The sequence below is a fragment of the Pantherophis guttatus genome, chromosome 1 (genome assembly GCF_059756535.1).
Source record: "Pantherophis guttatus breed Tessera chromosome 1, ASM5975653v1, whole genome shotgun sequence".
NCBI classification, from domain to species: Eukaryota; Metazoa; Chordata; class Lepidosauria; order Squamata; family Colubridae; genus Pantherophis; species Pantherophis guttatus.
Window position 1 is genome coordinate 22905029 of NC_142063.1, and position 26894 is coordinate 22931922.

The following is a 26894-nucleotide window of genomic DNA, read 5'->3' on the forward strand; positions in this document are numbered from 1 at the left end:
TTTATTTTCAACATTCTGTGACAGTTTCCCAGCCAGTCTTGCAATCCCTCACTCTCCCCTCCACCCAGCAGCAGCTACTTACCTGCTTGAAGGAAAGGGAAAGGAAGATTTTCAATGCTCCGTCGGATTCCCACACGGAAACTCAGTAAGGAAACTGGGAGGAATTTGGAAGTCATTCCTGCTTCCACTCCTTTTTTTGCCCATCCTTAGTCATTCTATTTCCCTGTTTAGGTAAGGAAATATCTCTGAAACAATCACTCAATGGGGCACAGGTTATCTGGTCATTTGCTAAAAAATTGATTTCCTTCATAAACTAACTGGTTGCTCACCTGAAATTGGTGGAAGAGCTAGTAAAAATCATTGAGGTTAGGAAGTGACATCACATCCTTAATAAATGAATTAATCACCATTGTTTTTGAAAGTTTTTATTGTATTTCATAAAGAATTACAGTACAGCATTGGGCTCTATTTTTTATAGGTGGAGTGGATAAGGCTTATTTTTTTCACTTTTCCCCATCTGTAGAGAATGGAAGGAATGGCCTTGAGGAAGAACCGCTACCAAGTAAGAAGAGATCTTGGTAGATCTTACATTTGTCTGAAATGATATAAGGTTTCCTCCCTAAGCAGGGAGGGTTGGACTAAAGACCTTGTCCAAGTCTGCCATTCTGTTATTCTGTTAATGGTCAGGTAAGTGGGGTTTGAGCCTAGACCAAGAAAATAACTTGAGAAAATGTCTCAGGGAAACTCCTCTCTAGTAAAATTAAAATGAGGGAAGAGGAAGCAAATTTAGACTTGCAAGATTCTATTATTACAGGTAATCCTCAATTTATGACTGTAAGAGAGCCTGGAATTTCTGTTACAACTCAGCACGATTGTAAGTCAAGGCATTCGTGTGACTGGATCTGACTTTACGGCTTTTTTTTTTGTAGTGGTCATTAAGTGAATGCGCAGTTGTTAAGTGAATCAATGTATTCCTAAAGGCATTTTTGCTGGAAACTGGCCCCAAAAGCCAGAAATCAGTAAAAACAGTTTTAAATCATGGTCACATGACTGTGGAATGCTGCAGCTGCCCATAAAGGTCAGCTAATTAACAAGCACCCAAAATGTGGTCATGTGACTGTTCAGCCCTCAGACATCTGGATCCAGGACATAAGTAGCTTTTGAGGCGTCTGTTGTAACTTTGAATGGTTCCTTTACAATAGGACATAAGATGTGACTATCTGTATATCCTTGCAATAAGAATAGTCTTGACTATATGGCATTGGTTTCTTAATTTGGTCCCCCTAGAATGGCTGACCCTCAACCCCGTTTCACAGTATTTTCCTCATAATCTGTGTTTGTTGGATGTTGGAAGACAATGTGTGTCCATCTGCCTACCAGGAGAGCACCTGGAATATGGTTCCCTTCGGAGTCAGTCACTCTGATTGAACCTCCATGACCAGGCTGCTTGTTTCTTCAATCCATATAAACCATGATATAAAAATGAGAAATATTTTAAACCCAGACTGGGATGACAAAAAAGGCATTTTCCTGCAATGGATGCATGAAAATTGCATATTTATAGCAGACTTTTCCAACCAGGTGGCCTTCTGGTTTATTGGGACTGTAACAGTGGTGGGTTGATCCTGGTTCGGCCCGGTTCGACTGAACCGGTAGCGGTGATGATGTGACATTACCGAACCGGTTCTCTGTGACTGGGAGCTGGGCCCTCCCGCCCACCCGTGCTTTATTCCTACCTTTATTTTTTGGTTTTTAGCCCAGCTGATAGGCGCAGCAGAGTGGATTGCCATACCTCAGCTGGCCAGAAACCTAACGCGCTTGCGAGCGAAGTGAGCATGTGAGTGGCGATCGTGCGCAGAGCACATGCACAAAGAGAACTGATAGTAACACCGGTTGGAATCCACCACTGGATTTCTGAGGTAACATGGGAATCCTGGCCGTTTTCAGTATCCAGTTTCATGCATCCAAAGGCTATTAGGTTCAGGAAAGCTGATTCATAGCCAATTTCCATCCCGTGCTGCCTCATTTCTCACTTCTCAGGGTAACTCTGCCTCCTCCTCCTCTTGGTGCTTCTGCGCTTCTGGATGATGAAATCAATCTGGTAAATGAGCATCACTGCCAGAAGAAAGACAACAACCTGGAAGGAAACAGATAAAGTTCAGCAATATAACCCAATAAGGCAGCGGTGGGTTTCACATATTCTTACCACTGGTTCACCACGAATGCGTGTGCACCTTCAGCACATGCGCCCGACAGTAGTGAAATCCAATTTTTTTTACTACCGGTTCTGTGGGTGTGGCTTGGTGGGCATGGTGTGGCTTGGTGGGCATGGCAGAGGAAGGATACTGCAAAATCCCCATTCCCTCTCCACTCTAGGGGAAAGATACTGCAAAATCTCCATTCCCACCCCACTCTGGGACCAGCCAGAGGTGGTATTTGCCGGTTCACCAAACTACTCAAAATTTCCACTACTGGTTCTCCAGAACCTGTCAGAACCTGCTGGATTTCACCCCTGGTGCCCAGCCTTCTGTGCGTGTGCTTTGCTCTCACGCAGGCCTTCTGCACATGCACCCGGCCTTGAAAAAACTGGTCTGAACCGGCTGAATACCACCCCTGCAATAAGGGGATGTCAAGACTTTAATATTGCATAGAAGTGGCACGTGTGGGGATTCCTCTACTTTTGTGCATAGGCTTTCATAGGAGAAGGCTGAGGAAGACAAGTGGTATAGGCACTTAGATCTGACACTGGGACACAAGTGCAAAAGGGAGGGAGATGAGCTTGTGAGGTCACCATGCACATGTCATCCAGAGGTGGGTTTCAGCAGGTTCTGACCAGTTCTGGAGAACCTGTAGCGGAAATTTTGAGTAGTTCAGAGAACCGGTAGTAAAAATTCTGTCTGGCCCCGCCCCCATCTATTCTCTGCCTCCCAAGTCCCACCTGATCGGGAGGAAATGGGGATTTTGCAATAACCTTCCCCTGGAGTGGGGTGGGAATGGAGATTTTACAGTATCCTTCCCCTGCCATGCCCACCAAGCCACGCCCACCAAGCCACACTCACAGAACCGGTAGTAAAAAATTTTCAAACCCACCACTGATGTCATCACAGTAACTTTGGACATGGAATAACAGATTTCGGCAATGGTTTGCTCTCCGAACTTGTTTCAATTTAGTTTCTGAACATTTCGTTATCAGACTAAGTAACATCAACAGCAGGATTTTCTTGTCCTATTCCTATTTAGCTTATTAATGTCTTGTGTGCCAGTATGGTCAGTTGGTCGTGTGATTGGTTGTTCATTTGGAGCTAGATTTAAATTCTGAGCAGCTGATTGGTTCTCTTAGCTGCTGGTCATTCAAATGGTCTTGTTTCTTACGTATTCATATGCTGGATGTAGATCAATATGCTTGTTGATTGCTCCTTTGGTAGAATACCAGGCTTCAATAAATTCACGTGTGTGGCAGGAGTTGGCACAGCCAATTATTTTTGTTCCTTTCCTATTGAACTGGTGGTGTTTATTATCAATGTGGTTCAAGATCAGAGATTTTTGAATAACAGAATTGGAAGGGACCTTGAAGGTCTTCTAGTCCAACCCCGTGCTCAGGCAGGAAGCCTGGCCTATACCATTTCAGACAAATGGCTCTCCAATCTCTTCTTAAAAAACTTCAGTGTTGGAGCACTCACAACTTCCGGAGGCAAGTCATTCCACTGATTAATTGTTCTCACGGTCAGGAAATTTCTCCTTCATTCTAGGTTGCTCTAATTTTGTGCATAGGCTTGCACAGGGAGAAGGCTGAGGAAGACAAGTGGTATAGGCCAGGGGTGAAATCTAAAATTTGTTATTACCGGTTCTGTGGACGTGGCTTGGTGAGGGGGGTAATGTGACTGGGTAGGCGTGGCCAACGTTTTTATTTTTTTTACTTTTAAAAGGATTTTTTCTACAACCTCTTTGGCCAAAGAGGTTGCAGGGAAAAAAATGCTTTTAGAAGCCTCTGACGATCAGGCAACTCAGTTGGGATCGTCAGAGGCTTTTAAAGGCATTTTTTTTTCTACAACCTCTTCGGTTGAAGAGGTTGTAGAAAAAATGCTTTTAAAAGCCTCTGATGATCCCAGCTGAGCTGCGCAATCATCAGAGGCTTTTTTTTTTTTTACTTTGAAAAGCATTTTTTCGGCCGAAGAGGTTGTAGAAAAAATGCTTTTAAAAGTTAAAAAAGCAGCCTCTGATGATCGTGGGGCTCAGCTGGGCATGGGGGAGGCGCAGGGATTTTTGCTACTGGTTCTCTGAACCACCTGCCGCCATCGCTACCGGATCGGGTGATCTGGTCCGAACCGGGAGCATTTCACCCCTGGTATAGGCACTCCTTGATTAATTTCCATGCATTGAGTTTAGGGGTTCTTCTGAGCTGATTAAATTCTCCAAGTCTTCCTATTCTTATTCCAGGCTGGTCTTATCTCCTCCAGCCCTGATGCCTTACCTCCAAGACCAGCAATCCAAATGCCAGCCCAGCCATCAGCAAGAGATTGCTCCGTCCCCAATGGACAATCTTCTCTAGGCAGCCCTCTGTGTACACTACGTTCTCTGCTTGCCACCCTTTAAGACTCTGTGTCCCATAGCCACACATGGTGTTTAGCATAACCTAGAATAAGTTGAGAATATGAACAGAAGTTAAGTGCAGGATCAAACAGATGAGGGCCCATAGTCTCTAAATGTGATTGACCCTTGTCAAGATGTCAAAAAAGCATATATGAGATATTGGCTTTTTTTTTGTTTGCTCTTCAGCATCCAATACTGAAAAGTAAATTACTGTACCTCCTTAAATGGGGGGGAAAATCAGGAGTCTGGTAACGTTTTTATGAGTAACACATGGTATTAAAAAGCATAAAGAGCTCCAGATCATCTTCCACTGCGGTGACTATCTTTATTTGTGGCACTTTATAGATATAGAATAAGATAGCAGTTCTGAATTTGCCCTAGTTCTGGCTCCAGAACCTTTGAATAAAGTGCAGGTAGTTCTTGACTTATGACCATAACTGGGACCAGATTTTCTCTGGTTAAGCCAGGCAGTTGTTAAGCGACTCGTGCCCAATTTTATGATCTTTTTGTCATGTCAAGCAAATCACTGCAGTTGAATCAGGCAATCGTTAAGTAAATCCAACTTTCCCCATTAACTTTGCTTGCCAGAAGCTGGCTGGGAAGGTGACCCAAAAACATACTGGTTGCCAAGCATCTGAATTTTGTTTGTGTGATCATGGGAATGCTGCAACAGTTGTGTGAATAGCAATAGCAATAGCACTTAGTCTTATATACCGCTTTACAGTGCTTTACAGCCCTCTCTAAGCAGTTTACAGAGTCAGCATTTCCCCCAACAATCTGGATCCTCATTTTACCCACTTCGGACGCCTGGAAGGCTGAGTCAACCTTGAGCCTGGTGAGATTCGATCTGCCAAACTGCTGGCAGCTGGTGATCAGCAGAAGTAGCCTGCAGTACTGCACTCTAACCACTGCATCACCGCGGCTCAGAATACCAGTTGTAAGTCGCTGTTTTCATTGCTATTGTCACTTTGAACAATCACTAAATGAATGGTTATAAGTCGAGGACTACCTGTACCAGAAAAGGTGTGCATGTGGAGGGGGTACCACCAGTGGTGGGTTGCCCCCGGTTCGGACTGGTTCGTAAGAACCGGTAGTAAAACCGGCGGGAGGCTCCGCTCACTGACCTGGATGTCATCATAGGCGATGTGTGCATGCGCAGAAGAGAGCCTGTGTGGGCACGATGCGAACCGGTAGTAAAGGTAAGTAGAACCCACCCCTGGGTGCCACCATAGGCTAACACTCCTACAATCTCTTCATATGGTGCTCCATCAAGCCGTTCAAGCAGCTAGCTATGAAGAACAGAACAGCAGTCTTGCTTCATAATATTAAGACAGAGTAAGGACAACTTAACCCTGTTTATCTTCCCCCAAATTTTAGAAAACTTTAGATTAAAATTATCCATATAAATTTGCATCAGGAGCATCGGGAGCCCTGGTGGCGCAGTGGTATTTCTGCGGGCTGCTGACTGCCTGCAATTTGGCAGTTCGAATCTCACCAGGCTCAAGGTTGATTCAGCCTTCCATCCTTCCGAGGTCGATAAAATGAGGGCCCAGATTGTTCAGGGCAATAGGCTGACTCTGTAAACCGCTTAGAGAGGGCTGTAAAGCCCTGTGAAGCGGTATATAAGTCTAAGTGATATTGCTATCAGTGGCAAAAGCTAGGAGTAAGTTCTAATCAAGCTGCTAGAGCTCTGAGAGAGTAGAATAACATTTCTGTTCACCTGTAATGCTTCCTCAAATTGTAGATTTGTGAATAAAAGCTAATTATTGTAGTGGTGCTTTGTAAAATTGGAGAGCGCTCTCTTTTCAAAATAAACAACAAAAGGTCTCCATTAATTTTGCAAATCTTTGTTTGAAGTTAATTCTTGTAATCTGCCATGACTTTTCATAGGTTGGAGTTCTAGACTCCAATTTGTTAAAATGTTTACTTTTTAATAAACTGTCTCAGGATACCACCTTGGCTTCTGGATAGCAGCATGTACATTTATAGAAATAAATGGCCTAATAAATACTATGAATTTTATACTGTATCCCCAGTCTTATTGTCATAGTGACTTAAAGTACTGTACATCCTCCCACTTACCTCAGAACTGAACATGTTTGAATTTAGCTTTCCGCTTTCCCTTTTCTCTTACCTCTTTATCTTGCAGACAGCAAGAGAAGGGCACTGCACAACGCTCCAGGCTGGGATTGGAGTCTCGACAGTCAAAATAAATATTCTGGGACCAGTCCTTGTATGAGTGAACCCCACAGCACTTGAACTGGGAAGGAGAGGGAAACAAAACCAAATGCCAAGGAAACTAATTGGATGCATGAAATCACAGCGAAATGTCCCACAAGGACAGCCTGTTTCAGCAGCATATGGGTGAAGCTGAATAGAGGAATAATAATAATAATAATAATAATAATAATAATAATAATAATAATAATAATGGCAGCAACCCGTATCAATCATCAGTGCCAATCGATATTTGTGATGCAATGTTCAGTTGACTGAGTTTCATGTTTAATGAATAAAAGAGATAATGATAATAATAATTTTAAGAAGACACTTGGTTGATAGCTAGGATGCTGACAGCAACCTATATCAACCATCAGCGCCAGTCAATGATATTTGTGATACATTTTTAAATGTCCAGTTGACTGAGTTTCATGTTTAATGAATCATCTTCATCATCATCATCCAGATTTGCCTATCCCAAGTCCTTGGCGAGAACTCAATAGACAATAGACAAAAATGCCAAACCCAGACTGAACATTTGGCTGACTGTGTGATGAGTGATGATGATGATGATGATGATAATAATAATAATAGAAATAATAATAATAATAATAATATAAAACATCTGGATGCTGGACATGGCAGTAGCTGCAGAATAGAAGAGAAAGAACTGGAGAAGATAACAAAATACAAAGGCTTGCAAAAACAGAGGTAGAACAACTGATGAAAGGAAACAAAGGTAATACCAAGAGTAATAGGCACCTTGGGTGCAATCCCAAAACATCTGGAGCACTACTTGAACACCATCAGCATTGACAAAATCACCATCAGACAATTGCAAAGGATTTTTTTGGGGGGGGAACAGCTTAGCGTGAATATTGTCCCAAAGGTACTTTTTCAAGAGGCAACTGGACTTTGCCTCTTTATGGAAGAATGATGGGACAATCATGACCTGGATGACTGAGAATCTCCATAGACATTCAATGTTAATTTTATTAAACAACAACATCTGCCTATCCCGGTCCTTGGGAAGGACTCGATAGGTAGACCAAAATGCCAAATCCAGTCTAAACATCTGGCTGACTGTATGACTATCCATAATATTAATAATCTTGCTCTGCCTTCTGTCTACAGAGTATCTGCTCTAGGGAGACTAAAAAACACACCTCAATTTATCTTAGAGAACACTTCTTCTCAGTTATATGCATATTTAGCATGCATGTTTAATACCATAGTAGTGTAGCTCTTCCATAAAAAGCTGGAAGCAGAATTAAAGTAGTATTCCACATGGCAATTTGATACAGTACTCTGTTATCTGGAAATGCCCACCACCATAGATAATATCCTACAATAAATTTGATTCACAAATATTCCATTCCAAAATGATCGCCTACAAAATGAATTAATAACTTCTTGTTGTTGGTTCTGCTCTTTTATGGTGCCCTTTTTACAGGGGTGAAATCCAGCAGGTTCTGACAGGTTCTGGAGAAGCGATAGCAGAAATTTTGAGCAGTTCGGAGAACTGGTAGCTGACATTTTGAGTAGTTCAGAGAACCGGCAAATACCACTTCTGGGTGGTGCCAGAGTGGGATGGGAATAGAGATTTTGCAATATCCTTCCCCCAGGAGTGGGAAGGGAATGGAGATTTTGCAGTATCCTTCCCTGGGAGTGGGGTAGGAATGGAGATTTTGCAGTATCCTTCCTCTGCCATGCCCACCAAGCCACACTTCCAGAACTGGTAGTAAAAAAAATTGGATATCACCACTGCCTTTTCAGCATGTCCTTGAAGGGCCTCTTAATTGCACTTTAAAGAAATGCTAATACTTTTGTGCTCAAAATGAATCAATAAAAGGATTGGGTGTGGTCAGTAGCAGGGATTTAAATTTTAAATGCTCTTTGTGTTAAGCCATACTGAACAGGCAGGGGCTGCAATTTAACTTTACATTTAAAGAAATCACAAATTTGGACTAGAACAAAAGAGTAACACAGAAAACACAAGGCAATGTCTAGCAACAATATCTGGATCTTTTTGAAAACAATTCCAAATTAGTAGAAATAGTCCTCGACTTACAACCATTTGTTTAGTAACTGTTTGAAGTGACAGTGGCACTGAAAAAAGTGACTTATGACCATCACAGCGTTCCCATGATTACATGATCAAAATTTGGGTACTTGGCAATTGAGATCTATTTACAACGGTTGCATCATCCCAAGGTCACTTGATTGCCATTTGTGACCTTCCCAGATGGCAAAGTCAATAGGAGAAGCCAAACTTTCATTTAGCAATTGTGTGACTCACTTAACGATTGCTGTGATTTGCTTAAATTTGCAAAAAAGGTTGTAAACTCACTTAAGAGCCACCTTGTTTAGCAATGGAAATTCTGGTCATAAGTTGAGGACAGTGGTGAAATCCAATTTTTTTTTACTACCAGTTCTGTGGGCATGGCTTGGTGGGCGTGGTGTGGCTTGGTGGGCATGGCTTGGTGGACATGACAGGGGAAGGATACTACAAAATCCCCATTTACTCCCCACCTCTGGGAAGGATACTGCAAAATCTCCATTCCTACCCCACTCTGAGGCCAGGCAGAGGTGATATTTGCTGGTTCTCCAAACTACTCCAAATTTCTGCTACCGGTTCTCCAGAATCTGTCAGAACCTGCTGGATTTCACCCCTGGTCGAGGACTATCTATAGGCCAGTTTTGGAGACGAGATAATTGTTGTTGCTCTATGAAATGTGAAAGAACATCGGTGCTTCTATAAAGAGCCTGCAAAAAGCTCTAGAAGCCAAAGTACTAAGGCTCTGGAACCAGAACTTCTACATAATGTTGGAAACCAGGGCAAATTCAGAACCTGTTACCTTCTTCTGGATGTAGTCAATAAGGTTCTGCAAATCAAGGTTGTCACGATAGCGGGAGATGGCCTGGCCCATCAAAAATGTGGCTTTTTCCATCACCTGGGGGACAAAAATTGAGCAATTTGGCAGTTTGAATCTCACCAGGCTCAAGGTTGGTTCAGCCTTCCATCCTTCTGAGATAGGTAAAATGAGGACCCAGATTGTTGGGGGCAATATGCTGACTCGGTAAACCGTTCAGAGTGGGCTGTAAAGCACTATGAAGCGGTATATAAGTCTAAGGGCTATTGCTATCACAGGAAGTGCTCAGACAAACTTTGGGCCAATGAGGAAAACCCTTCTATGGCCCACTTGAAAACCAAGAAAGACCTGACCTGGAGGATTGTCCCTGGAATTTCTTGCCCACCTTGACTATAGCTGATGAACTTGGTGAGTCAAGTTAGTTTTTTTTTTTTTTACCATGCCAGAGAAGATGAAGCCTAAAACTGCAGCCACAACTTGCAGAATGAAAATGATGAGCAAGATCCAGGCAAACTAGAAAGAAAAAAAAAGAAAGAAAGAAAGAAAAGTCAGGAGCTGCAGAATGTACATTTACATACCGATGAAAAACACCCATCTGTCTCATCTCAATGTGGATTTGCATACAGAATATGCTTCATCATAGACAAACAAGCGCACACCTGTTCCCTAGACTCTGAATCAAAACTGATGGAAGATTGAGCCATGTATCCCTCTTTCAGTATGTGCCAATCCCTTGAGGAACTTCTTGTAGGAAAACCTCCTTCGAGATCATTTATTTATTTATTGTTTATTTATAGGTTCGATTTATATGCCGCCCTTCTCCGGAGACTCAGGGCAGCTTACAATGCGTTAAGCTAATAGCCTTCATACTTTTGTATATACCTGCTTAGTAGGGCTTTTGGCCCCCCCTAAGTGGTGTCCTTTTTTATACAAAATCAGCTTATTGCCCCCCACAATCCGGGTCCTCATTTTACCTACCTCGGAAGGATGGAAGGCTGAGTCAACCTTGAGCCTGGTGAGATTTGAACTCGCAGTAATTGCAGGCAGCTGGCAGCTAAGTGCTACTTAACAGCACTTTAGTCCACTGCACCACCAAGGCTCCATCATGTCCGTCTAATTTAGCATCCTTTGTCTGTTCATAACTGGGCCAGCCAGGTACACCAAAAGGATGCTCACAAGCACGAAATGAAAGCAGTATCTGCTATGAGAGGATCTATCAGAGGGATGGAGAAGAATTCCTTGTTGCCCACCAAGGTTGGCTGATGGAGGGGAAAAGGGAGATCGCTTTGAACGTACCACTTTCAACAACAGTGTGAGGTCCCGTAAGGCTCCCAAGCAGCCCACAAAGGTGATGCAGAAAATCAGGGTGCCCACTGCTAAAAGAATTATGGAGGGATCAGCCAACAAGGAGTCCACAGCACCTGGAAAAAAATGGGGACACTACTTAAAAAGTTCCACAAATGACCTCAGTAGTAGGACAACATCACCCAAGCAAAGGATCTGAAGCATTGGAGAGTGGGGCTTCAGGGAAGAATTTGAGCATGACAATTTATTTATTACATAAATAAATATTAATTAATTAATAAGCAGATGTTCAAGGCTGCAAATATGACTTTGTTGATGGTTTGGTTCTTAGGCTAATCTCCTTTTCCTTCTCAGCCCATTTTGAAACCTAGACTCCCATCTTGGTTTGCTGTGAGAACTCTTCATCCTCCTCTCTCATTATATACTGAGACCCAGTTTGGGTTCGTGGTTAAGGCACCAGGCCAGAGATCAGGGGACTGGGAGTTTTAGTCCCCCATCCCAGTTAAGGAGATTGAGGATTGGTTTTCTCACCGACAAATGAAACTTGGTAGTTTAGTTTAGTTTAGTTTATTTGATTTGTACATGAAGAAGCAAAGCCAGAAGATATCATTTATTGCTTTTCCTAACTTATGTGAGTTCTTAGAAACAATCCAGGTAAGAATCGCCAAGCAGGAGCCCTAACTACCTTTTGTAAGGTTACAGTAAAGAATCTTTACTGTACTTCTCTCTACCCAACCTCCCTGGCTATCACAGTCCAAGAAACTAAGGAGGGCCTTGTCAGATGTAAATGCCTTATTCTCCAATGTGTAAATAATGTATATATGGAACATCAGAGGTTAACTTATTCTTTGGACTTTAATGTATTCATAACTTACCACTCCCATTCCTAGCTCCACCCCTTGTATATATAAGGAGCCACCCTCACCATTCTTGCTGCTTCTACCTTGAATATTCGGTGAATATAGAATGCCTATCATAATTAAAAAGAAATATATTTAAAGCTCTAACTCCTATTATTTTTATTGAGTCTGATCCTGAAAATATTGCAACAAGCTGGTAGCAGAGGATGGTTAATTGACTCAATAAGTAATTAAAAATGTCAAAGAAAGATAGGCCCAACACCAGGGCCTACAGCAAAGAAATAGAAACTGATCAAGAGATGATCAACGAATCCACCAATGCGATTTCGAGAGAATCCGAAGAATACACCACTGAAGAAGAAGAACTAATGAGTGAAAATAATGACCAGAAAGAAATCGAAATAGAAAATAACGAACTCAGGTCAGAGATATTAAAGATACTAAAAAGCCAAAAGAATGATGAAAGTCTCATCGCGGACCTCCAGGAGATGCTGAAGAACAGCGGAGCAGCGAGAGAGAAAAACGTCATTAAAGAAAAACCCAAAGATCAAAAAACCGTAAGTGAGATGACTACTGAGAAAATAGTTGTTAAAAAGAAAAGATGTGATCCCGCGCGAAATTTTGAATGGCAGCCATCTTGGTTTCAACGAACTTCAAAAGAGAATGGAGCAGAGCCAATCAAAACGCTCAGTTCAAAATTTCTGGCGCGAAAAACACTATCAGACGAAGAAAGTGAGAAAGAAGTCTCAAACTCTTCAGATGATCCAAAATCAGAAAGTGAAGACGATTTAACAAAATCTCAAGTAAAATCAGCAATGAAAACGCTTTTTGCTGCTTTTGGGCCAAGACTGAAAATTACCAAGACATCTACGAAGAAGCAAGAAATCAAACCGGCGACTCAAGACCTGCACGCTCCCATCCTGATTTCGAAAGCGACAACGCCCGAGCCCAGAGAGCCATGCCGATTTCGCCCTACACCACAGACAAGATCGAATACCAACGCACACAAAAAGAAGAAAAGAACCGTCGCCACCACCAGAACCCCAAAAACCGAGCCAGAGACCGACTCATCTGAGGAGGAGCGGATCGAGAGAGCTGAAAGGGAGAGAACCTTCCACGACGCCACCAAAGAAGAAATGAGCAACGCGCATGTGCGAAACTACGTAGACGACCCAGAAGGACTTGAACTGGCCAGAGAACCGCGCAGACTCATTGCAAGCATCCCAATGCCGTTCTGTAATTTCCTGCACTTGAGAGATCACGGACTGCCCCAGGTTGTAAGTAATGGACAGAATAACGTAGGTAACTTACCCAGTGACTTCCCAAAACTTAGAATTGATGGCATTAATTTACAAGAGTGGTATCAACAGCTTCAGGTTATTTTCATGAAAGAAAATTTACTATTCTTTATAACTAGCCCTCCAAGAAGACCTTGGACTTTAAAAATAGATTGTTTACATCATAGAGCATTTTTCATAATAATATCTAGCGTGTCTCCTGCAATGTATCATAGCATCAAACCAAACCTAACTGTATCAGAAATAATTCAATGCATGTTTAATCTATTTCACAGCGATAGCGTAGCTACAACCACAAGAATGTCTAAGGATTTCTTTTCCTCTAGAGTAAAACCAGGGGTTTCTATAAGTGAGCATTTGATAAATCTAAACAAAATAAGAGCTGAGCTACAATTGAGGGGGGAAGTGATTTCAGATCAAACAATGAAAAGTGTTATTATCAATTCACTTGATCCATCATGGGATAGCTTTATGTCACACTTAGATACCATTAATTTGGGATATTTATCCATAGAAAGTCTATCTAACAAATTGATAGCAGAAGACAATTCAAGAAAAAATCGATCCAGTAACCAAACAGACCACAAACCTTTTAGGAAAGTAGTCTTTCAAGATAAACATAATGAGGCCTTTAGATGCTACAATTGTGGATCCAGGGAACATAGTAGAAGAGACTGCCCCAAAGTCTCAAGAGAGAGACATAGGCCAGAATATAGGAGCAAATATAATTACAGACAATCTTCCACAGATAGACACGAATATAGAAGTCCACCAAATTACAAAGAAGGTAGAGGGGGTAGAGAAAATTCAAAAGAGAGGAAATCTGGGTCACTGAATGGGCTAAATAAACAAGACAGCACCAGAACACAGCAGGATGAGAATAACAATTGGCTTATTGATTCTGGTGCAACAAATCACACCACCAACAACAAAAGTATATTATCTTCATTTATAGAAGATAAGTTTGTGATAAAGGTAGCTAATCAAGAAAAGGTTCAAGTACTAGGCAAAGGAAATGTGACCTTGCCTGGTCTAGGGAAAATAGAGGGGGTATTATTAATCCCAGAAATACCTCACAACATACTAAGTGCCATAAAATTAAGCAGAGAATCTGATATCAATATAGTTTTCTCAAAGGGGAAAGCAACTATAGAAAAGAACAAAACAAATGTAGGTACTGTAATGATAAAAGGAGGTCTACCCTATCTGATAACTAAAGAAAGATGTTTACATAACATTGATTCAAATATGGAAGATTGTATTGAAGCAGATGATGAAAATGTCAGTAACAGTGACAATGATGAGTGTAGAATAACTCATGATCACAAAAATACATACAAGGAAAAGAAACCAAAAATAGGTAAACCAATTCATGATGAGTGTGCTCACATCTTACACAGGAAGTTAGGACATGCAAGCTTTCCTGTAGTACAAAAAATGACTGAACACGCAGAAGGTGTCAAAATAAAAAATTGTGAAAATTATTTGGAATGCTCAGTATGTAAATCCACCAAACTAAAAACCAGTCCCAGACCAAAAAAATCTAACAGATCAACTAACAATATTTTTGATTTGGTACATATGGACTTAGTTGGTCCATTAAGTCCCTCAATTACCTATAGAAAACGTTACTTCTTAACAATAGTGGATGACTACAGCCGATATGGTTTTGTTTACACATTAAAGCACAAGGATGAAACATTTCAGAAATTTAAGGAATTCTACAAACGTATAGAAACACAACATAATATCAGAATAAAGCAAATTATGACAGATAGGGGATGTGAGTTCATGTCTAAAGAATTCTCCCAATGGTTAAAGGATAGAGGAATGTTACATTTCACGTCCAATCCTTTTTCTGCATTTCAAAATGGAGTTGCAGAGAGGAAAAATTCCACACTACAAACCATGATTAGGTGCACATTAGAGGATGCTGGTTTAGGCAAACAATTTTGGTCAGAGGCATTACATTATTCAAATTACACTCAAAATAGAACCTGGTCCAGTATTGTGAATAAGACACCATATGAGGTGATGTACAATAGAAAACCCAAATTATCACACATGCACATATTTGGAGTCACTGCTGACGTACACATACCTAAACAATTGAGGAGAAAGGGAGAAAACGTATCCAGGAGATTAAGATTCATGGGATACGAAACTGGAACCAAAGGGTACAGATTTATTGATAGTAATAACAAATTTATAGTATCCAGATCAGCTGTGTTCCATGAACAGGCCAATTGGTCAAAATTGCACCTTAATGAAATATTTCCTAATAAATGTAAAGATACGATATCTTGCGAGGAAGGAACAACAGAAAATCAAAATATTAACAAAAATAAGAACAAAACCAAAACTTGGACTAATAGTCAGCATAAAATAAAGACAGACACATTAACAAAAAAGGAAGCTAGATATTTGCATGATAACCATAGCAAGCCTGAAAGAACTATTAGAAACAATAGAAACCAAATACCAAATAAATACAAAGATTACATAATGCATATGAATGGAGAACAAATAACACCTAACACATATGAAGAAGTATTGAAACTTCCACATAAAGAAAGAGAAAAATGGGAACTAGCTATGGAAAAAGAGATGGAAAGTTTACAAGGATTAAATGTATTCACACCTGCGATCGCACCTAAGGATAAAACAATTATAGGTACCAGGTGGATTTATAAAATTAAGAACTTAGAAGGAGGCAATACCTTATACAAGGCTAGACTAGTTGCACAAGGCTATGCACAAAAATACCCAGAAGACTATACTGATACATATTCACCCACAGTGAGAACAGAGAGTGTCAAAACAGCCCTTGTAGTAGCATCTGCACTCAATCTGGACGTATTCCAATATGACATACAGACCGCATACTTACATGCAAAATTAGATAAGGAAATATATGTAAGAGCACCACACAGTCAATACACTAATAAGAACGAAATTTGGTTATTAAATAAGAGTCTGTACGGATTAAAGCAATCCGGCAAAAGATGGTACGATTGCTTGGTAAAAGTACTTAAGACCATGGATTTCAACGCCACCACTGCAGATAACTGTTTCTTTGTAAAAAAGAGTAATGATCATATTGAATTTGTATTAATTTACGTGGACGATATTTTATACATTGGAAAGCATAAAGAGAGCAGGGAAATCTTTGTAAATAAGTTAAATGAACACTTCTCACTGAAATCTCTGGGTAAAGTGAATAAATACCTTGGTGTGCAAATTAACAAAACTAAAAGGGGATTCAAACTTACACAGAAAGATAAAATCATCGAACTCCTAAACAAATGTAACTTAAATAATGCCAAAACCTGTGACACCCCTATGCAAACTGATTTTCTTAGAAACACTGATGAATCTTCCCCTGAGTTTAAAGACAACACATTTTACAGATCAGTTATAGGTTCACTCCTTTATATATCTAATTGGACTAGGCCAGATATTGCATTACCTCTCAATCTACTGTCAAGATATGTTAGTAAACCAACCTTGTATCATTGGGAAGCTGTCAAAAGAATTCTAAGATATCTGAAGGGTACATTAGATTTTTGTTTAATGTTGGAACCCAATAATGACAGAGAACCAAAAATTACTTGTTATGCTGATGCAGATTGGGCTGGTGATACATCATGCAGAAAGAGTACTTCTGGTTATGTTTTTCTATTGAATGATTGTCCAGTTTACTGGTATACTGGTAAACAAGAACTAGTAGCCACTTCTACTACAGAAGCGGAATATGTTTGTTTGTCCAAGGCTGCAAATAACCTTGTATGGTTCAATGATCTGATCACTGATGTTTGGAAGAAACCCACTTTACCATTTATTATGCATGAAGACAATAAAGCGGCCATTGAAATATCCAGATCCGATGCAATTGGACAAAGGTCCAGGCATATTGATATAAAGTTTAAGCATGTGAGACAACTGTCTCAAGACGGATTCATTAAAGCAATACATTGCGATACTTCTGAACAATTAGCTGACATATTAACAAAACCCTTACCTTCTAAGCAACACAAATATTTAACTTCTAAATTATATGTATTATATTGTCCTGAATCAGAATGTAATTGGTGTTGTGTAACGAACCGGCATTTAGAGGGGGATTTGTCAGATGTAAATGCCTTATTCTCCAATGTGTAAATAATGTATATATGGAACATCAGAGGTTAACTTATTCTTTGGACTTTAATGTATTCATAACTTACCACTCCCATTCCTAGCTCCACCCCTTGTATATATAAGGAGCCACCCTCACCATTCTTGCTGCTTCTACCTTGAATATTCGGTGAATATAGAATGCCTATCATAATTAAAAAGAAATATATTTAAAGCTCTAACTCCTATTATTTTTATTGAGTCTGATCCTGAAAATATTGCAACAGGCCTCTTCTGAGACATTTGTCATGCCCCCATTCCTTCTGTGGGGTAAGCTGCCTCTTATCTGACCGTTACCTAGATTGCTCTCCTTTTCTTGTCTTTGAAGGAGTGGCGGGCTGCTGCCAGTTCAGGCGAACCGGTAGTTCCGACAATCAGCTGCCCCCACCCCTGCCCTATGCTGTCCTATATATTTCCTTCTTTCTGGCTCAGCTGATTCGCATGGGACAGCTGATTTCCATGTTTCCGCTGTTCTACTTACCGAGGCTGCCTTAGAAGGAGGCAGCTGAGCTTCAAATTGCTGTATTTTGAGTGCTGTGCGCAAGTGCGTTAGGCACGCTCACGTTCACAGAACCGGTTGTTAAACCGGTTGCAGCCCACCACTGCTTTGAAGGACATTCTCACAGACCATCCCATCTGTTCCTCATAAACCTGTAAGGTCAGCACCATTTGCCAGCCCCATTCTTGAGACCAAATAGAGTTGGACTGTTGGGACAATGCAAGTTATACCAGCTGTTGCCTCAAGGGCTGGAGAATAGCATGTTAACGTGGCCATGAGAACAAGATTTCTCATCTTCCTCCTAATGCGGACTGCATCCCAGCAAATTCTGTAAAGGATCTGGCCGCTCACCTGCTTCCTTGGAGAGCCTGGCATAAATTCCAACAGCTACCATGAGTCCACCGGCTACCTTTGAAGGAAAGAAAAACAAAGGCACATCCAATTTCTTATTGGTCTGAACACTGTTTTGCTAAAGAAGAAGAGTCTGGCTGACCCAGCATTCCCAGAGTTTAAGATACAAGACAGGTTATTATAGGGCCTTTGTGATGCCATCTCTGGTAGGCAGCCTTCCTGGGAACCAGTAGCTTTCCTTGGCAAAGCAAATGCAAATTCCAGCACTGCCAAATATTCGCCCTTTTGACTCACCCAGAAGAGGTAGCAGGAGGTAAAGAGAGTGTATTTCATAATCTGGTTGGTACGCATGGTTCACCACTGCCTGTTTGCCTCTGCCCTGCCCTGCAGATTCGTGCACCCGCTTCTCAGCTTGCAAGGATTTGGGGAGGGGGCTTCAAGAGGGAAGCCATACGGGCTCTGACTAGTGACTTTAATGTCCCTTCCTGGATAGGAGTCCTGAAATGGGAAAAGATCCGGGCAGGAGACATCGGGGTGTGGTGAGGATATGAGGAAGGGAGAAGGGATGGCTGGCTGCCTGTCTGCTCAGACTACGTCAGAGACAAGTCTTGGCTTGATCCTGGCTTGGCACTCTGGAAAGTTTTTAGGTCTCTGTTTTGGGGCCAAGCATTGAGAGAAAGAGGCAGCCACAACTGAAGAAGGAAAAGGGGAGCTTAGTTGGATCATTTGGCTTATTTGGCAGAGAGGGAATAAATGTGGATTGCCTAAGATCCTTTTTGGTCCGTATTTATTTGTTGTCATGTAAAGTCAAGTCCAGAGATGCGGTGGCTCAGTGGCTAAGATGCTGAGCTTGTCGATCAAAAGTTCGGCAGTTCAGCAGTTCGAATCCCTAGTGCAGCATAATGGGGTGAGCTCCCATTACTTGTCCCAGCTTCTGCCAACCTAGCAGTTCGAAAGCACATAAAAAATGCAAGTAGAAAAAAAGGGACCACCTTTGGTGGGAAGGTAACAGCGTTCCGTGCGCCTTTGGCGTTTTGTCATGCCGGCCACATGACCACAGAGATGTCTTTGGACAGTACTGGCTCTTCGGCTTTGAAACAGAGATGAGCACCGCCCCCTAGAGTCAGGAACAACTAGCACATAAGTGTTAGGGGAACCTTTACCTTTACTTAAAGCCAAGTCCACAGTTTTGTGCAGACACAACTTTCTGAAGAAATTAATCTGCTTTTTTTAATAGGACTTCATGACTGGAGGGGTGGAGTTACATCCCTCTGTTGACAGGAGGTTTTCCTGTCTTGCTCTGAAATTTGTGGTATTTTGAATAACTCTTAGGCACCTAAACCAGGAGTTAAGCTACGAAAACATGGCTGAGAGGATCCTTGACTCCCCCAGGTGATATTTCATCATGTAGTACCCAAAAAAGGATTTTGTTTTTTTTTTTAAGGCTGGCTGCCAGATTACTTATACAACCATTTCCCTCCCCATCTCCTGGCTTCCTTTCTGGCAAATGAATTCAAAGAAATTTTTTTGGGGAAAACCCTAATTATTGGATTAGTGTTGTTTGGATTATGCAACCAAAGCTATTTGCTGTTTTGGATCACAACTATGTTTATTTTGATGATCATATTAACAGCTTCTAAGCTGTAATGATGTGGTGGGAAGAGAAGTTTTAAAAAAAGGTAGAGGACAACAAACAGCAACAAACAACCGATGGTGGGACTAACTTCTTCAATTTGTTGATATATGTGGAAATCTTAGAAATGATACTTTTTGTCCTGACACAATTTATGGTCAATTTCCTCTGTTTCTTTACAAAATATGCATTTGCTGAGGTTTGTCTGCTAATTAGTGGTATTATCAATATATTACCAAACTATCATTTCTGTAACCTTTTAACTGGGCAAAATGGGGCATCATAGGACAACAGTTTTTGAAGCAAGGTACCTCAAATGGGATAACTTACAGAATGCACCCAAAATCTGGGACCCATGATTTCAGAGGGAATGAAATTTGGGGAAGTTGTGCCTTCGGTTCTGCTGGACTACTGCTGTAGTCATGTGACACTCATTTTGAATGTTTTGTGACAGCTTCCCAGTCACTTGCAATCCCACCCACCCGCAACCATTTACCTGCCTATTGAGAAGGGAAGGGATGGAAGATAATGGTAAGAATGACAGGGAGGAAGGGAAAGAAGGAAAGGTTTCTGAATTCCCTGCCAGCTTCCCACAAGGAAACTCAATGGTGAAGCCTGCAGGAAGTCAAAGGTTGCTCCCACTGCTTTTTTACCCACCTGTGGTCATTCTTTTTCTCTATTTAGGTAACAAAATACCTTTGAAATGATGACTCCACAGGGTATGTATGGGTTGTCTAGTTATTATTTGGACCTATGAAAATTCCACTAGAGATAATTCAAACTCTGGAGATTTGCAGCAAGCAAGCACGAGAGGGCACTCTTGGGTTGTTTGGAAGGATATCTGGAAGGGTAGACAGACGTTTTTCACTAGTTGCTTTTGTCATTCATAAAGGTTATTGCAATGGGTGGGACCCAGCACAGTATTGGGGGGGGGGGGCTTTTCTGCTTGATTACAGCAATCTGAATCCCCTTGGCAGATGCAGAGTTAAACATTAGTTTTCTTGCAAGGGAAGAATGTTGGTGCATGTTTAGCACCTGAAGGCAGGACAAGAAGCAATGGATGGCAACTAATCAAGGAGAGAAGCAACCTAGATCTAAGGAGAAATTTCTTGACAGAACAAATCATCAGTGGAATGATTTGCCTCCAGAAGTTGTGGGTGCTCCAACACTGGAGGTTTTTAAGAAGAGATTGGACAACCATTTGTCTGAAATGGTATACGATTTCCTGCCTGAGCAGAGGGTTGGATTAGATGACCTTCAAGTCCCTTCCAACTCTGTTATTCTGTTAAAGTCTGTTAAAGGTATTTTAGGAGTGAGAGAGGTAGACGGTTGGGTAAATGGATAAAAAGGTAGGTGGGAAGATAGATAGATAGATAGATAGATGATAGATAGATAGATAGATAGATAGATAGATAGATAGATAGATAGACAGATAATGATTGATAGATGATTGATAGATAAATAGATAGATATAGATAGATAGATAGATAGATAGATAGATAGATAGATAGATAGACAGATTGATAGATGATTGATAGATAAATAGATATAGGTAGATGATTGATAGATGATTGATAGATAAATATAGATAGATGATTGATAGATGATTGATAGATAAATATAGATGATTGATAGATGATTGATAGATAAATATAGATAGATGATTGATAGATAGATAGATAGATAGATAGATAGAGATAGATAGATAGATAGATTGATAGATAGATAGATAGATAGATAGATAGATAGATAGATAGATAGATAGATAGATAGATAGAGCCTTTATCCCCAAAGACAGAAAGGGAATGACTGAGTGGGGGCAGTTGAGAAAGATCAACACCTGGGTAGAATTAGCCTTAGAAATTGGTAGCTCAGACATCGATTGCATCTGAAAAGCCACCATTAAGCCATTCCAGAAAAAGGTGACTTTCTTTTTGCCCTGCAATTCTTGATGTGCTGAACTCAATAAAAATATCACAGGGAGGGTACAAGAATGTAGAGCTAACCAGATTGACATTGCAAGACTGAGGCCTCTTTTCAGATTAAATTGCTGCTAAATTTAGCTCTCTTGAGCCCTCAGATGGTGTTTCCTATGACATGTGTAGGCGGGGAGGTGCTGAATCTGCCTTTTGGACATGGAGACATTCTGCCCAGGACATCAGCAGCGGCATTCCTGGATATATCGAGTCTCTGGAAAGGCATGGAATCTTTTCTAGTTTGGAGTTAGATCAAAGGCGTCAGCAAGGGTCTCAAGGTAGCCACCAGACCTGTAAAATAATGTACAACAAAGCCCTGAGCTTCCTTTCTGAGCACTGGGATCCCAAGACAGAATTTTGACTTTCCATTTCCATGTCTATGTGTTTTCCACTAAGAAATAATTGATGGTGTGCTTTTGCCAACAATTATGGGTTCAACGTTATATGAAAGCCTGAAAGAATTTGGGATATTCCATCAGAAGAAAAGAAGCTTGGCTAGGTAGATAAAATTATGTTACTCATCTTCTTCAAGGCTATGAAAACCAGGACCAGAAATAACAAATACAGGTAGTCCTTGACTTACAACCACAATCGAGCCCAAAACGTATGTTGCTAAGTGAGAAATTTGCTAAAATGGAGTTTTGGTCCATTTTACCATTTTTCTTGCCACATTTGTTAAGTGAATCACTACAGTTGTTAAGTTAGTAATACAGTTGTTACGTGAATCTGGCTTTCTCACTGACTTTGCTTGTCAGAAGCAATTCAATTCAAGCATCTGAATTTTGATCATGTGACTATGGGGACGCTGTGATGGTTGTAAGTGTGAAAAATGGTCATCTCTTTTTTCAGTGCCGTTGTAACTTCGAACAATCATTAAATGAACTGTTGTAAGTCAAAGACTTCCTGTATAAGTTACTTAGATGTTGTAAGTTACATAAGGAAAAACTTTGTGATGGTATCACACTAGAACAGCCTACAGCAGGGGTCTCCAACCTTGGCCACTTTATGACAATAAAAATATAAATAAAAGCATTTAAACAACCAGGGGAAGACTATGGTAATTTCCCCGCTAAAGACTTACTGTGATGGAATGTAGTCTGGATTCCCAGGAGACAGGGAGTGCATTCCAGAAGAGCAAGAGATAACTCAGTTCAGATACTGATACTCAGTATCAGATACTCAGTTCCTATCACCCACCTCCTCCCACTTATTTATTAATTAATTAATTTATTTATTTTATTAAATTTTTATACTGCCCTTCTCCTGCTGGACTCAGGGTGGTGAACAACCAAGAATAAAAAACATCCAATACAAAATTTAAAATTATTAAAAGAATTAAACAAATTTTGGCCCAGATTTAAAAACATCCCAACTTAAATCCGTTACAATTAAAATATCTAAGGGGGGGTGAAATAGAAAAGTTTTGAGGGCACGGCGAAAAGCACGGAGATCTGGTATCCTACGTATCTCTGGGGGCAGGCTGTTCCAGAGGGCAGGTGCTGCCACAGAGAAGGCCCTCGCCCTGGGGGTTGCCAGCCGATATTGCCTGGCTGACGGCACCCTGAGGAGTCCCTCTCTGTGGAAGCGTACTGGCCGGTGGGAGGCTATTGGTGGCAGAAGGTGGTCTCATAACTACCCAGGCCCTGTGCCATGGAGCACTTTAAAGATGGTAACCAACACCTTGAAGCACACCCGGAAGACCACTGGGAGCCAATGCAGCTCGCGCAGGAGGGGTGTCACATGGGAGCAGCCCATCGCTCCCATAATCCCCCGCGCGGCCGCATTCTGCACCAGTTGGAGCCTCCGGGTGCTCCTCAAGGGGAGCCCCATGTAGAGAGCATTGCAGTAGTCCAGGCGGGAAGTGACGAGAGCCTGAGTGACTGTGCGTAAGGAATCCCGATCCAGAAAAGGACGCAACTGGCGAATCAGGCGAACCTGATGAAAAGCCACCCTGGCCACGGCCGTCATATGCTCTTCTAAAGACAGCCATGCATCCAGGAGGACGCCCAAGTTGCGAGCCCTCTCCGAGGGGGCCAGTAACTTATGACTGCATGACTGTAACTTGTTGCTGTATCCTTACGCTTATAGTGATTGTTTCCTAGTATGATTTGATTGCTTATTAGTACCTATGACTATCCTTAAGTGTTGTATCTTATGATTCTTAACGAATGTATCTTTTCTTTTTATGTACACTGAGAGCATATGCACCAAAGACAAATTCCTTGTGTGTCCAATCACACTTGGCCAATAAAGAATTCTAATCTAATCTAATCTAATCTAATCTAATCTAATCTAATCTAATGGGAAAGTTTAGGGTGGACTCTCTCTGGCAGGCTCAAAGAGGTTCAGAAAATGGCCAGCTCTTGGATTAGAACAGTGTTTCTTAACCTTGCCCAATTGACAATGTGTGGACTTCAACTCCTGGAATTCCCCTGCTCACAGCCAGCAGAGGTAGTGGGGAATTCTGGGAGTTGAAGTCCATACATCTTCAAGGGGGCAAGGTTGAGAAAAAATTGCTTTAGAGGAAGAAATTGGTCCATTCTTAATCCCTGATATCGTCATCCCATCCCATCTTCACCCTTGATCTCAAGAAACATTTATTGCATCTTCTTCCTTCAAGTACGGTGAAAACATTAAGACAGAAATGTACAGAGCAAGTGCACAATTCTCCACTCAGTTACATCACGGAGGGCTTTTATTTTAAGAATGGCTATATCCACAAAACCATGGCTGTGCTAGTCATGGATAAAAATCCCGGGGAAAAGGAAAAGGGGTTGGGGCAGAGATTTGCTAAGGAAAAGGCACTTTTTAATGAGATGTATTTTTGACCAAGCAGCCTACATCTTGGAGGAGGAAGTGTTCTCCAAGGCTCTTCTGCTTCTTCGCGTCAATCAATTCCTTCTCTTGCTGATGTCCAACAGGAGACTATTGTCCCCAAAGGGAGAAAAGGAAAGTCAGGACTTTCTATTTCTGGGTGGCTATTTCCACTCCTCACCACTCATAGGACTCTTCCTTATGGGTCCATTAAAATGCTGTGAGCCAACAGAAAGCTACTTTGGCATCTGTTCCCACTGCGATGCCCCATTGTCTTTCTTCCAGTCTGTAGCTGGAGAGTGGTGTCCTTCCTTGCTCCTGCTTTCCCCCCCCCCCAACTCCAACCTTCACAATTTAACCAACTTGTGGGAAAACAGTCTCCTACTCAGAGCATTGTTGTGACTGGTAATGGTTTGAGCTGATCTCAAACTAGAACTGCTATAGTAGTGGCCAAAATTGTGGAAACCTTTTGGGAAAAGTGTATTTTTGAGTTTTGATGGCTAATAACACCACTTTTTTGGGGGGGGGGGAATTTCAAGTAATCATATTCCACTGCTGGAATAGCAATAGCAATAGCAATAGCACTTAAACTTATATACCGCTTCATAGTGCTTTTACAGCCCTCTCTAAGCGGTTTACAGATTCAGCATATCGCCCCCAACAATCTGGGCCCTCATTTTACCGACCTCAGAAGGATGGAAAGCTGCGTCAACCTCGAGCCTGGTGAGATTCGATCTGCCAAACTGCTGGCAGCCGGTGATCAGCAAAAGTAGCCTGCAGTACTGCACTCTAACCACTGAGCCACCGCAGCACTGCAGCCCAGAACTTAACCCAATTGAAAATCTATGGAGCCGACTAAAGAAACTTATTAGTCAGAAGCGACCCAGTAATAAAACCCAGTTAATAGAAGCAATCATTCAATCTTGGTTTCACATTATAACAGCTGCAGAACTAAAAAACTTGGTTCATTCCATGGGAAGACGTTGTAAGGCCGTAATTCATGCTAAAGGTTGCCCAATTAAGTATTAACTGACATGATAATTTTTGTTTATCTCGTTTTTTCTATGGTGATAATTTTATATCTCATTTTTTCTACGTGTTTCACTTTTCTTCTTTATATTGTAACTGCTATTCTAATAGCAAATCCTTCATAAAAGTTATTGTATTACATTCTTGATTAAATTATCTTTCCATTGATATATAATTTTATGGTACTACTCCCCCAAAAAGTGGTGTTATTAGCTAGTTTTAGAAAATACACTTTTCCCAAAAGGTTTCCACAATTTTGGCCACCACTGTAGATGTGCAGGTTCAGACAATTGCCAGAATTTGTCCTCCTTTTACGGTATCTGTCACTTTTTCCAACTGGGAGATCAATTACCTAGATGGCAAGAAGCAGCAGAAGAAAGGAAAGAGGAGCCTCCTTATTCACTAGGTGTTCCTGAGTTTGGAAACCTGGATCAGCTCAAATTACTAATATCGAAACATCAGACATCAAATCTGGTACTTGTGGGATTGTCTTCCTCTATGACATTTCAGAGCATAGTAACTTACCTGCATCTATCAACTCTTTTCAGTCTGCTTTAGAATACAGGTTTAGTGCTCTTCTTAGAAGAGGAATAAACCCACATTCAAAAGCAGTTTGAAAAACAGCTGCCACACATAGTTTTATTTATTTATTTGTTAAATTTATATGCCGCCCGTCTCACGGACAGAGTTGAGCAGAGGATGAAGAGTGCAGCAGTGAAAGGGAGCCATTCCCCTCTCTCTCTCACTTCTACTTCACAGTGCAACCCTTTCAGCTGCTATTGCTGGTCAGGGATTGGCTCACAGGCTTTGTGCATACAATGGAAGAGCCACTTTGAAAGAACCAATCCCGTCTACTGTCCAGATTACAATCATCCTGGAGAGCTGTGCCTGGAGACTTGGCAGGGAGAGTAACACTGCACTACTTCAAACAGTCAACAGGTGCTTGGTTGACCTCAACCCATATACTGTAGGTCACCAGGAAGCACTCCTGACAGAATGGCTGGTGAACCGGGCCAGATTGCTCCCATCTTACAATAAAACTACTGCTTAAAGGAAGAAAACATCACTTTTACACTGGGCCACCTAAGGATGACTTTGTTGCAGTGATGAAATCCAAATTTTTTTACTACTGGTTCTGTGGGCATGGCTTGGTGGGTGTGGCAGGGGAAGGATACTGCAAAATCTCCATTCCCATCCCACTCCAGGGGAAGGATACTGCAAAATCCCAATTCCCTCCCCACTCCTGGGGGAAGGATATTGCAAAATCTCC

The 26894-nt window shown here is 41.4% G+C and overlaps 1 protein-coding gene across 1 annotated transcript; it reads right to left on the reverse strand.

The window, feature by feature from the left end:
- Nucleotides 1–409: 409 nt before the first annotated feature.
- LOC117677520 (tetraspanin-33-like) lies at nucleotides 410–18763 on the reverse strand. The gene is made up of 8 exons (XM_034437763.3): nucleotides 18467–18763; nucleotides 18173–18230; nucleotides 10980–11104; nucleotides 10122–10196; nucleotides 9669–9764; nucleotides 6725–6850; nucleotides 4472–4633; nucleotides 410–2137 (listed from the first exon to the last, which is right to left on the reverse strand). Exons 1-8 carry the CDS (start codon nucleotides 18521–18523, stop codon nucleotides 2030–2032), a joined length of 807 nt encoding a protein of 268 aa, XP_034293654.1. The 5' UTR covers nucleotides 18524–18763; the 3' UTR covers nucleotides 410–2029.
- Between the last annotated feature and the right edge of the window lie 8131 nt (nucleotides 18764–26894).

Excerpts from the sequence above, each read along its gene's own strand:
- LOC117677520 (XM_034437763.3), bottom strand. The coding sequence starts at position 18,523 with ATGCGTACCAACCAGATTATGAAATACACTCTCTTTACCTCCTGCTAC. Across the intron at positions 11,105-18,172 it reads CAGGCTCTCCAAGGAAGCAG|GTGCTGTGGACTCCTTGTTG; the intron begins GTGAGCGGCCAG and ends ATTTTTTTCCAG. Across the intron at positions 9,765-10,121 it reads GCTTCATCTTCTCTGGCATG|GTGATGGAAAAAGCCACATT; the intron begins GTAAAAAAAAAA and ends TTTGTCCCCCAG.